Source organism: Podarcis filfolensis, assembly GCF_964270895.1.
Source record: "Podarcis filfolensis genome assembly, chromosome: 5".
NCBI lineage: Eukaryota > Metazoa > Chordata > Lepidosauria > Squamata > Lacertidae > Podarcis > Podarcis filfolensis.
Window position 1 is genome coordinate 54669570 of NC_139608.1, and position 11985 is coordinate 54681554.

Consider the following 11985-nt stretch of genomic DNA (forward strand, 5'->3'; position numbering starts at 1 on the left):
GACACAGGAGAGTAGGGGAAGACATACAGGTGGGAGACTGGGTTTGGTTAGCAGCGCAAGCAGTGCCGACCAGATCGTTGGCCAAGAAGAAGCTAGGGCATAAGCAGCTAGGGCCTTACCAAGTCCAGGCACAGGTCAATCCAGTGGCCTTCCGGTTAGCGCTTCCGGAGGGTTCCAGAATGCATCCGGTCTTCCATAGATCGGTGCTCACGCCCTACAAAGCACCGCATAGATTTCACGAGCCAGGCACAGCACCAGATCCGCCCAGAGAAGGACCCAGGGAAAGGGGGTCGCCAAGAGGGGAGCGCATCAACGAAGCCACAGAGATTTTAGACTCGAGATGGGGGGAAGAGGGAGTAGAATACCTTCTTGCCAGAGAGGATACCCCGGCCAGCGCCAACAGTTGGGTGCCGGGCTATGCCTTGGACGAGCCTCTTCTCAAGGAAGAGTTCCATGCCATTTTCCCACACAGGCCCATGCCAGCCGAGTATTTCGATGACTGGCTCTTCACACCCACACTTTCAGGCAGCACGTTCCAGGGGTTCGACTCGGACGAGGAGACGGCACCACACATACGCTCTCCGGAAGGTTCACCCTCGGGTTCTGCCTCAGACCGCTCCTATTGGTGGGATAATCAACCAGAGGAGCAGTGGCGCAGGAAGTGGCTGGGGGGTCCCTGGCAGGCATCACCCTCAGAGGGGAACGGGGGAGAGATGGACATGGACGTGTTGGGGGAGGACGTGGGATTTGAACACGAAGGCAGGGAGATGGAAGCAGAGGAGATCGACGTCGACGAGCGCACGGAGGACGAGCCAGACCTGCCCGATGTAATGTACGACACGAGGGAAGAACTGTATCCGGCACTCACCCCTGCCACGACGGAGCACCCAGAACCCACACCGGAAGGAGGGGAGGGGGGAAGGGGGGGCTTCGAGGGGGGGATGGATGTCAGGGGTTCAGGAGCAGAGGGAACGGATGGCGAGGAATCGGAAGGAGAGGTTAGCGATGATAGCCGTCCGAGATCTCTAAGTCTGTCCAGCGAATCGGAGGATTCACAGAAAGGGGCTCCCGTGGGCAGAGCTGGGGGGTTACCAAGAGGGGCACCCCAGGAAGAAGGGACCAGAGGGGATTCAGAGAGCAGCAGCTGGAAATCCGGACCAGCTACTCCACCAGAGAGCAGCAGGGGGGAGGAGTTCCAGGCACCAGCGACAGGCAGCTCTCCGGCAGCAGCCACGCCTGCGTCAGAGAGCGAGGAAACGGTAGAGAGGAGGGTCGGAGACAGCGCGCGCGCGCCAAGTTCAAATGTACCAGAGGGAGGCGCAATGAGCAGCCCGGAAAGGGAGCCAGGTCCTAAAGCCCGCCGAAGGGAGGGGGAGGAATCCGAAGGGTCCGCATCCGAGGCATCCAGGAAGGAAGGAACCCCGGGGGGTGGTAGGACCCAGAGGCGAAAGGAGAGACGTAAAAGGTGGAGCAAGGCTAGGGTCTTGAACTGGTGTACAGGAGGCGGAGATTCAGATGGGACTTCGCCGATCTAGGGAATAGACGTAGAGACGCACGCTAAGATGTGGAAATGGAAACTATACTTCAATAAAGACTTTATTCCGTTCTACCGGCTAGCGTTGGTCCTTTGTGAGCCGGGACCTAGAGGCAGTCTCTGACACACAGCAATGTTAATTTTGAATGACAATTGTAAAATAAATAAATAATAGATATTATGACATTCCTTGTTGAATTATGAACATTTTTGCATCCAGTATCAGAGAGGTTCACAGAAACCCCTGCTTTGTTGCTATGTTGCAGGCAAGAAGCAAAAAGGAAAAGGAAAAAAAAACAACCTCTGCATTTATAAACCTCACTCAAAATTGGCCTGGTGGAAATGAATTATTGAAATGTGGATTACTGTGCTTCAGAAGCAACATAAGAGGGAATGAGCTAAAAGGCTATGTTAGCTTCTCTGAACATTTGGAATGTGTTGATTTATTTTTGACCAAGCGCTTCATGGAAAAAATGATAATATCTTGGCACCCATTAAACTTGGAGTGGGATTAACAGCAATGTTCAGCGCCCTGATAAAAGTCAAGACTGTAGGAAGCTTGTCACTCACCTTTCTTCCACTTCCATTTTTTTTTAGTAGATGGGTACTCAGAAGTGCTTATTAAATAAAAATCAAATGCTTGGGGGGTGTAGTTCAGCAATACAGCATGTGCTTATCTGGTTGAAAGCGCTTTGGGTTGCCTTGGGCAAGATAAAGCAGCTAACACTTTTAATAAACAATTTAATAAATAATAATGCTCTGTACCCAAGAGGACCTAGATTCAATCCTTGGTATCTTCAGGTTGGGCTAAGAAAGACCCCTGTCTGAGACCCTAAACAGCCACTGACAGTCAGTGTAGGCAGTATAGACAATACTGGGTTAGATCAACTCACAGTTTGACTCAATATATGCTTAATATGTCCACATTCAAGTCCATTGATTCTAGCGTGAAAGACTTCCCGCCCGCCCCCCGTGCAATCCATTGTTAAACGTCAGTGTTATAAGTGCTTATTAAATAAGTGTTTATTAAATGTCAGCTACCTTTAAGTTTACATGTAAGTTGCTACTGATTTTACAAACTAGGTGGTGTTACTGGTAGTGAAATCCAATATATATGCAGTGCCATTTTTCTAGAAAAAGAGGTGCCGGAACTCACCATCAATGCCTCCCTTGTTCTCTTATAATGGACATGGCGGTCACCCTGAGAGGTGCCAGAACTGAGGACTCAGCTATACAGCTGCAAATAAAATGTTTTAAGCGTGTTGTAAACTGCAGCATACAAATGTGACACTAGATGGCGATAGTGAGTTATGGCAATTTCAATGTATTTTTCAAAATGTTTTGTTAAAAAAGCATTTTTAAAAGCCCTACCTGGAGATGCCAGGGACTAAATTTAAAACCCTCTGCATGCTAGGCAGATTCTCTGCCATTGAGCAATGAACCTTCCCCAAAACTACTACAGTGGTACCTCAGGTTAAGTACTTAATTCATTCTGGAGGTCCGTACTTAACCTGAAACTGTTCTTAACCTGAAGCACCACTTTAGCTAATGGGGCCTCCCGCTGCCGCTGCGCCGCTGGAGCACGATTTCTGTTCTCATCCTGAAGCAAAGTTCTTAACCTGAGGTACTATTTCTGGGTTAGCAGAGTCTGTAACCTGAAGCGTATGTAACTTGAAGTGTATGTAACCCGAGGTACCACTGTATTAGCTGAAAAACTGCTTTAAAAACTGTTTGTATGGATGTATAGGGAAAATAGGGATATTTCACAATTCAGCTGGAGTCATTCAGCTGGAGTCATACAGGATCAATTGCATCGGAATATGGATGGAAATGTGCATTTTGATGTGCATCTGAACATACACCCAACTGAAAACAATGTAGGGTGATTAAAGCCTGCTTACCAGTTCCAACGAGTGTGTGTGTGTGTGTGTGTGTGTGTGTGAGTTGTGGCCCAGTGTGGCCGCAGGTATGTCAGAGCGGCATCTGCTTGCCCTCACAAGAGCTGACAGCCCACGAAACTCCTCCATTGGCCACATGGGAGGGCAGGCCCCACCGTGAAACTTTAAAATTTTAATTGCCCAACTGCAGGCAAGTTTAGGGGTGGGATGGTCAGGGCAGACCTGGGAGAAGCCTTCCCAAACCTGGCTTCATTCAGCCCCATTTCATTAACCCCCGTTTCATCGGTCAAAGTTTCAGAATACCCGGTTAAAAGAGTCCAGGGGGATGGATTCTGTCCAAATGCCCAGACAAGGGCTAATGGGCCATAGAACTCCCCAAATTTGCATTCCAGAGGGATTACCCAGAATTGATTAGCACCATAGGGATTGACCCTGAAGGAAAATCACCCAACAAGTGGGTTAGCTGCTTCAGGATATACACCCAGTGCTTATGCCAAAACCTACTGATATCTGTAATCAACAATGTTGGGGCCATTTTGATCCCATGCTTGTGATCCCTTGTCATTATTTCTCCTTATTTCTCATTCCCTCTCCCCATCCTGATGGCCTGGGCACACTGTGCCTGGTTCCGTAAATGACACCTGCATTTGGATAAGCATCTAATTTAAGTCCATGAGCATATGCTTGTGCACGTAGAGCTAATTATCTCAATTAGAGTGCAAATATATAAATTATATCCAGTGGGATATAAGACACAGACACAATTTAAAAATAAAAACATTATCAGTTGTATTTCCAAGTGTTGTATGGTATGAAAATTTGAAGGGAAAGGAGGGGCACTCAAGGAAATGTAGTAATAAGTGTCTAAACTCCCCCTCCCCTTTGAAGGCCATTTCTTCTCGATGTTCTTTTATAAAAGGTTAGTTGGAATTCATAACATTGATTGATAGCAAGTAAGATATAAACCACTTTGCATCTTAGTGTTTCAGGGTATTCACAGAGCTTTCATCAACTTCCATCAGAATATCAATAACTCTACCTTTCGAGCGGGGAAAGTATTCAGATAGCAATGAGAGTATGAATTATGCTTTTTCCTACATTGTGACTTCCTTAACCTATTCAGTGAAAGCCTTTCTAGAAAAAAACCACAGAATGGCCTGCATAAATTGAAATGCTTCTTAATGGAGATCTTACACACAAGAGTGGCACTCATAGCATGTGACAGAAAAATCCCATCTGGAATCTGACAGAAAGTAATTATAAGAAAGTGGAACTAATTGTTCACTTTAAAATCAATAGTATACCATTACCTTCAAATGTTCCCCTTGGGTAACAGTGCCTATAAATAAGCTCAGCTCCTGCGTCCATTCTGATTTACCTCTGCGCTAGCAGTAATGGTGTGCAAGGGGACTAGTGTTCACCTAGGGCATGACTCTTCCCTACACAGGTGCAACATCTATGTGGGGGAAGGATCCACAAGGGTTCAAAAGTGTCCTGTTTTCATCTCTCCTCCCCACTCTCAGTTTATATTAAGATGACAAGATAGGGGGAAAAGCATCAGGCTCCCACCCCTTAAATGCTTGTGAAGAAGAAGAAATTGAACAGGCGTACCTTGCCATACAAACTATTAAAACAGCAGAACCCTGTCCTTGTTTGTATCTGGCCACTGTAGTTTATGTAGGCAAGCGCACACTCCAGCAATTCACTAGGTCAGCTCAGGATAGAGAACATTGCCCTGTTCAGAGGGTCCTCAGAATTATTCCTTGAGTGACATTTATATGTTCACAGAGACAACATTGCTATGGGGATTTTTCAGGAAGTATTAGGAGGTGGGGGGTTTCAAATACCTGCTTCCCCACAGGTCCTGAAGCCAATCCTGAAAATTGCATATGGATTACCAGTTTCAAAATACCATTTCTGAAATTCACTGCTCTTCGTGCTAGCTTGCCTTTTCAGAGACAAGCAAACCCCCCCCCCCATCTCCAACAGGAATTGTTTTGTTTTAGTCTCATTTTTATTATATGTCTTTGGTATCTTGTATAGTGTTTTAATTAACTGAAGCTGTCTTGGTTTTACAAAGATAAGCAGCATATTTTAAATGAATAATAAATGTGCTCCTTCACATGGGAATTATTTCAAATGCAATTGAGTCAGCTATACCCATTTCTCTGGATAATCTTTTTCTTGAAATAAGGAAAGGTACATTTATAGAGATGGCTTAAAATGGCCAGTCCCTAGTATGGTTTTCCTCTGCAATTGTGTACTTGAGTAGATACAGAGACAATAAGCACAATTTGTTTGTATGTGCTAACTATATCATGTTGATGATATAGGTATTCAGATATAAAAGCATGGGTAGTTTTTTGGTTTTTTTGTATCTGTACATATACAGTCAAGTTAACTAAATGGGAACCTCTATGTCAGCTTTCCACAACCTCAGGTCTTCCAGTTGTTGAGTCCTATCAAAACCCAGACAGTAGTCAGGGATTAAGGGAATTGTAGTCCAAAGCATCCAGAGGGCACCATGTTGGGGGTGTCTCCTGTATTTTCAGAAGCAATTTAGCTAGACTGGTGACTGGGAGTGGCCACCGAGACCATATAACACCAGTCCTGAAAGACCTACATTGGCTCCCAGTACGTTTCCAAGCACAATTCAAAGTGTTGGTGCTGACCCTTAAACCCAAAAATAGCCTTGGCCCAGTATACCTGAAGGAGCATCTGCACCTCCATCATTCAGCCCGGACATTGAGGTCCAGCTCCAAGGGCCTTCTGCTGGTTCCCTCCCTGAGAGAAGTGAGGTTACAGGGAACCAGGCAAAGGGCTTTCTTTGTATCGGCGCCCTCCCTGTGGAACGCCCTGCCATCAGATGTCAAGGAAATAAACAACTATCTGACTTATAGAAGACATATAAAGGCAGCCTTGTTTAGGGAAATTGTTAAGGTTTGATCTTTTATTGTGCTTTTCATATCGTCTTGGAAGCCGCCCAGAGTGGCTGGAGAGGCCCAGCCAAACGAGCGGGGTATGCTGTGGACAAGCAATAACTGTGGACAATTGTAGTATTCTCAGAGGCTTTAATGCTGGTGGGAATAGAATGTTTGAATTTTGGTCTAATTAGGAGGTTCTAGTCCTTGATATGTTTATCTGACAATCATATTTACTCTTTTCTTGACAGACTGGTAGAATTATCATCCATAGTCCCCATCAACGCACACTGGGGAGTTATTTCCAAGTGTCTGGCTTATAGCAAAGCTGTTTCAGATCCCTTTGTGTACTCTTTGTTACGACACCAGTACAAGAAGACATGGAAGGACATAATAAACAAGATGCTGAAAAGGAGCTCAATAAATTCATCAGCCCTCACAAGTGAATCACAGAGTCGAAACATTTTGCAAGCAACTGATTGAAGGAGCTGAGGTTAAACTATTTATTCAATGTAGCCTAATGCTGGAACAGTCGAGGAACAATAGCTGGTGCCATTAGGATGATCAGCTGACAATATTTTGGAAAGCCTGCCTTTTAAGTCTTCAGCAACTTAGGTAACGAATTTCATAGCAAAGTTGGCTGCCTTTTAGTACTGATATCTTTAGTACTGATAGTATCTTGTTTGCAAAGATCCCCACCAATTTCACAAAATGTGTGGAAAAAGCAACATTCTAACCTCAAGGGGGTTTAGATATGGATAATGATAAGAGATTATGTTTACATATTTCCCCACCCACCACCACCCAAACAAACAAAAAACTGGATAATATTTGTGCCAGTTTTGATGTGTGGCAGCAAATTGATATCTGTGACCATGCCAACTATGTGATCAGGTGAAGACAATCACTCCTAGTTTTTCCTGAGATTGCCCCTACTTAGTCACACATACCTAATTACACATAAACCTGTTAAGATAAAACTCTTAGGCTGCAATCCTATACACACTTACCTGGGAGTAAGTCCCACTGAACATAATAGGATTTATTTCCGAGTAGTGATACATAGGATTGCAACGTTGGTGTTTCATCCACACCCTCTAGGTTTGCACTGGTTTTCTATGTGCAGAAGGAAACTACTCTTGAGCCATGGCTGCGTTTACATTTGTCAAACAACGCTCTTGCCTGTGGTAGGCTGCAGAACAATTGCTTTCATACATCAAAAGAGACACAGCTGGGGGACTCTTAATTTCAGCTACTGATTGCACTGCTTCCAGTCTGCAGACTTATGGGTCTTGGTGACCCACCATTCAAATGGTTGACCACCAATAGATTAGACGATATAGTCCATAGTCTGCATCTGTTTGGGGGGAAATGGGAGTACAAGTCTTTTCACAAGACACTTCTGATCCTCCTCAGTTGTGTGTTAACAAAACTATAACAAAACAGTAGGAAGCTGTGTCTCATTTTGCCCAAAATGTTTCCATGTTGTAATGGTTTTCTGACTGTGAAAATACCTAAAGTGTTGTTGCATTTAAAGTGTCAGTGTCTAATGTCCGCAGTGCTCTGGCTAGCGTAGGCTGCTGGCAGTCTAGAATGTAATGCTCTTCACAATGCAATAGCTAACTTTGTTTTCTGTCTGATTGTGACGCCCTGGTTGGTTGCTTCAAGAACGTGTACAGAAATGTTGCATAGGTTTCCTTAATCAATGCTCAGAACTAGATATAAGTATTTGCACAGATGCCATAAGGATAGGATTAGCTAAATCTATTTTTTTTAAAGGAGGAAAGACTTACGTAAGAAGTTTGTTTGTTTGTTTGTTTAAAAAATGCTTGTTATAAAAATAATAAGTATGACACTTATAGCCAAATTTATTTTTTTGAAAAATCTCTGGAAATATTTTGTTTCCAGTGAACGCAGTACTCCAAAACTAAAGAATGCTGGGAATTACTTTTCTAAAAGTTAGTTTCTAAAATAGAAACTCAGTTTCGAGAAATGCCGAAGGAAAAGGGACAATTCAGGCATCAGCCCCATCTTCTCTTTCCTCTTGTGCATAGTTTGCTTTTAGTGTGAGAATCCCCTTAATTACTGATCCCACTCCTGTACACATATTGCTGTGTGTACCCAGTGGTGTGTATAAAGAAGGGGCTGGGTCAGGCCTCAGATGAAATAAAAACACTACGCCTAAAAAAAAGCCTCTGTTTACCTTCTATGCCTTCTGTAACCATGATGGACAATTTAATTTAAAGCAAGCAAATAATCCTATAAAAATTCTATAGGATTTGTAAGAGAGTTTCCCTTCCATTTTCTAGTTCTGCTGCTTTTGTTTAGTACCCATATTTCCTATTGATTTTTTCAAGCATTAGCGTACAAGGGACTTCTCTGTCAAAGATGCATAGGCTATTTGCCTTTATGCTTTGTGCTGAGTTGGAAGGAAGAAAATCATTTTCTCTTAGAATTAGACAAACGGCAATTGTGTGGGCTATTTTTTCTTAATCCATAATTGATTTCCAGGGAGATGCTAAGTATATTCTTCAGTGGCATTGTGGGTGCGCGTGCGCACATACACACACACAAACTGTACATATGAATGTCCTGATCTGAACTGATGCACCTAAATAATTTCCATGAACGTTTATGAATTTCTTTTCTCCAAAATGCATCGTTCAGCTGCTGAAGTCTGATCTGAAAAATGTTGCCTCAGTCCACAACTCCTACAAACTGCAGGGCTCAAAGAAGTGTTTGCAAACATAGATTGCCCCGTTTATTGGCACAATGATCTTCTTCTTCCTTTGAAATGAATTGTGAGCACAATGGCAGTGCTGTGGATGGAAGTGTTTTATTGTGGTCACTTTCAAAGCTGTTCAATTAATTACCAACTGTAAGCTGAATTCATATCTCTGAGCCTGTCATGGGGATATCTCCAGCTTCCATGCAAGTAAGTAAGAGGACGGTTGTAACTGAATAATTGATTTAATTGGTGTTATAAGTTGCTTCTAAAGCTAAACTGCTAAAGATACTAGTAACAAGATTTCTTAAATGTTCTCTTGCAACCAACTTAGTATTTAATCAAAACAAGTACTGCCTACTGTTCATTTGATATTCCACCATGTAAATCCCGTTTTTCTTTCAGTATTTGTTTGGCATACTTACCACTTCATAATTAAATGGTTTTATATATTTGACCTACAAGGCCATCTTCCAGTGATTCATACAAAAGTAGATTCACTGATTATTTTGACGCTGTAGCCTATTAATAGCACTCAGTACAAACCAGAAAGTCATATAGAAGTAGGGGAAAGCCCAAGGATAGTACTTTTGAGCAAATCATTTTCGCTGTGGTTGGTTCCAGATAATAATCAAAGAATCCAGTCCTGTATTTACTTCTCTGTAGACATACATAGGATTACACTGCAAAACCTATTTGGTTCCAACAATCTGCCACACTACAATTTCTTGAGAGACATACTTCCTCCTCCTCTTCCTCCTTCTTCGTCTCCTCCTCCTCGAATTTACCCTTTGTGCCACTCACCCAAATTGTCTGCTACCAAGATCAAAGGATAATAACATTAAATAGGCCAATCATTTTCCCAGGCTTTGCCTGTTATAACATTAGGATGTGGTTTACAAATCTTCAAATCTGGCATAGTGAAAAACTTAAAAGTGAATAAAGATATGAGATTCAAGAAATAATACTGGGAATTTTTGATCCAGCTAAAGTGAAGCCCTTTCAGGGCCCATTTAATGATATCCCAGTGAAATCAAAATGACATTAGAAGTGTATCACTTAGGCTGGATCCTGGTTTGTGTACTTTCTGTATTCCAGAAAACTAACATTTTGCTTTGGTTTTAGTATTTTTGATGAATTGCATGTATACCTAAGAAAAGATAGCATGTGGCAAACAAAACACTGCTGAAACACTGCCCCTAAACTATTTTTCAAGCTCACAACACTGAAAATGTTTATTCTGGTTGGGGTCTACAGATAAATATAAAGGAAGAATAGGGTTTTGTCAGCCAGACCCTCAGCACTGAAAAAATGAGACCTACACTGGGAGGACATGTATGACTGATACTATGTTTTGTTAAGCTTATTGGAATAGAATTGTTGCTTATTAATGCCTCAGTTCAGAATCCTGTATGTATACCACTGTACATATAAAGCTGTTAAATGTGCCCCTTTAATTTCATGGGGTGGGGACTAAATTCATGGGTTCAAAGAAGGGCCTATTCAGAGCCGTTTCTTCTACTGAAACAGAAAGTCAGCCTTTGGAGTAAAACAAAAAGCATCTTAGCACATAAGAAAACACTTGATTTTAGCACATGGTTTTGGTCCATGTGTAAAGCTTGGTAGCAGCACCTAGAAGGAGTGGCTTTTATGTTTACCCTTGAACAAATCCCAATGAGTTAAAATAGCTTATGGAGGGAAAGTCCCACATACGATTGTTTTCTGAGCTGTGGCATTCACAGCTAAGTACAGGATCTCAAGCCAAGCCAAAACTAACTTTGGCTGAACTGTAAGACGTTGATTTAGAAATCAAGAGGACTAGACAGTCCTTAAACCCTAATTTTGAACTAGGTGGTATAAAAATGCTTCCTAAATTGTGCAAAGTCAAATGGTTGTATCCAACTAAGTTCTACTCTGAGTACATCCACGGAAATTAATGGGCGTAAGTTACTTATATCAATTAACTTCTATGGGTATACTCTGAGCAGAGCTTAGTTGAATACAATCCCCAAACATTCCCTTAATGTTTTAACCATGTTATTTGTTTGTGATCAGCTGAGTATTCCAAAATGTTTGCTGCTACTGCTAACACTGACCTCAGAGAAACCGGATCCAAAAATTGATCGCAGTTAATTTAATCAATGATTTTTGAATCATGTCCCGAATATATATATATTAGCTGGGTTTCATTTTTGTTAAAGTCCTGGTGGCCAAAGAAAACAAGGGGAAGAATCACAAAAACTGGGCCTTCGTGGATAATGGCATGCCGATGGAATTCCTGGTTCATGTACAGCATTATAGCCATGTCAGGGAGTGGTGAACTTCATCCTCTGCTATGTGATGACATCACCCTCTTCAATTGCATTGCCCAGGATCTGTCATTTGGACGAACCATCATGCTCTGATTCTTTACTGGAGGACCTTCTATCTGAGGTGAGATGATTTACAAATAATTGAAAGACTTATCAGAGAATGGAAAAGAACCTATGGGTGTGTTTACACTCAGACTTAATAACATGATGTCATACCCTCCATAATGATAATTTTACTATTTATACCCCACACACCTTACTGGGTTGACTCAGCCACTCTGGGCAACTTCCAACATATAAAAAAAAAAGTTAATCTTTTTTTAAAAACTTCCCTATACAGGACTGCTTGGGGTTCAGATAACTTCATACCCTCCAACATTTCTTCAATGAAAATAGGGACATCCTAATAAAAAGTGGGGCATTCCTCGATCAAACCAAAAACCGGGATGGCTTCTCTCAATCAAGGACGTTTCTGGAAAACAGGGACACTTGGAGAGCCTGTGATGTCTTCTTGCATCTGTGTGGCCACTTTGAAGTCGCACAAATGTGCTCTAGTGTCCTGCCAATGGCTCGTGCTTGTAGGAGTTCAACATGC

The 11985-nt window shown here is 42.5% G+C and overlaps 1 protein-coding gene across 1 annotated transcript in view; it reads left to right on the plus strand.

Moving 5' to 3' along the window:
- GPR26 (G protein-coupled receptor 26) overlaps window positions 1-11724 on the plus strand; it is a 30594-nt gene extending 18870 nt beyond the window's left edge. The window contains exon 3 of the mRNA XM_083615023.1: window positions 6605-11724. Coding sequence (XP_083471149.1) covers window positions 6605-6836 — 232 coding nt within the window. The 3' untranslated portion in view covers window positions 6837-11724. The remainder of the gene's footprint in view (window positions 1-6604) is intronic.
- Window positions 11725-11985: the final 261 nt, after the last annotated feature.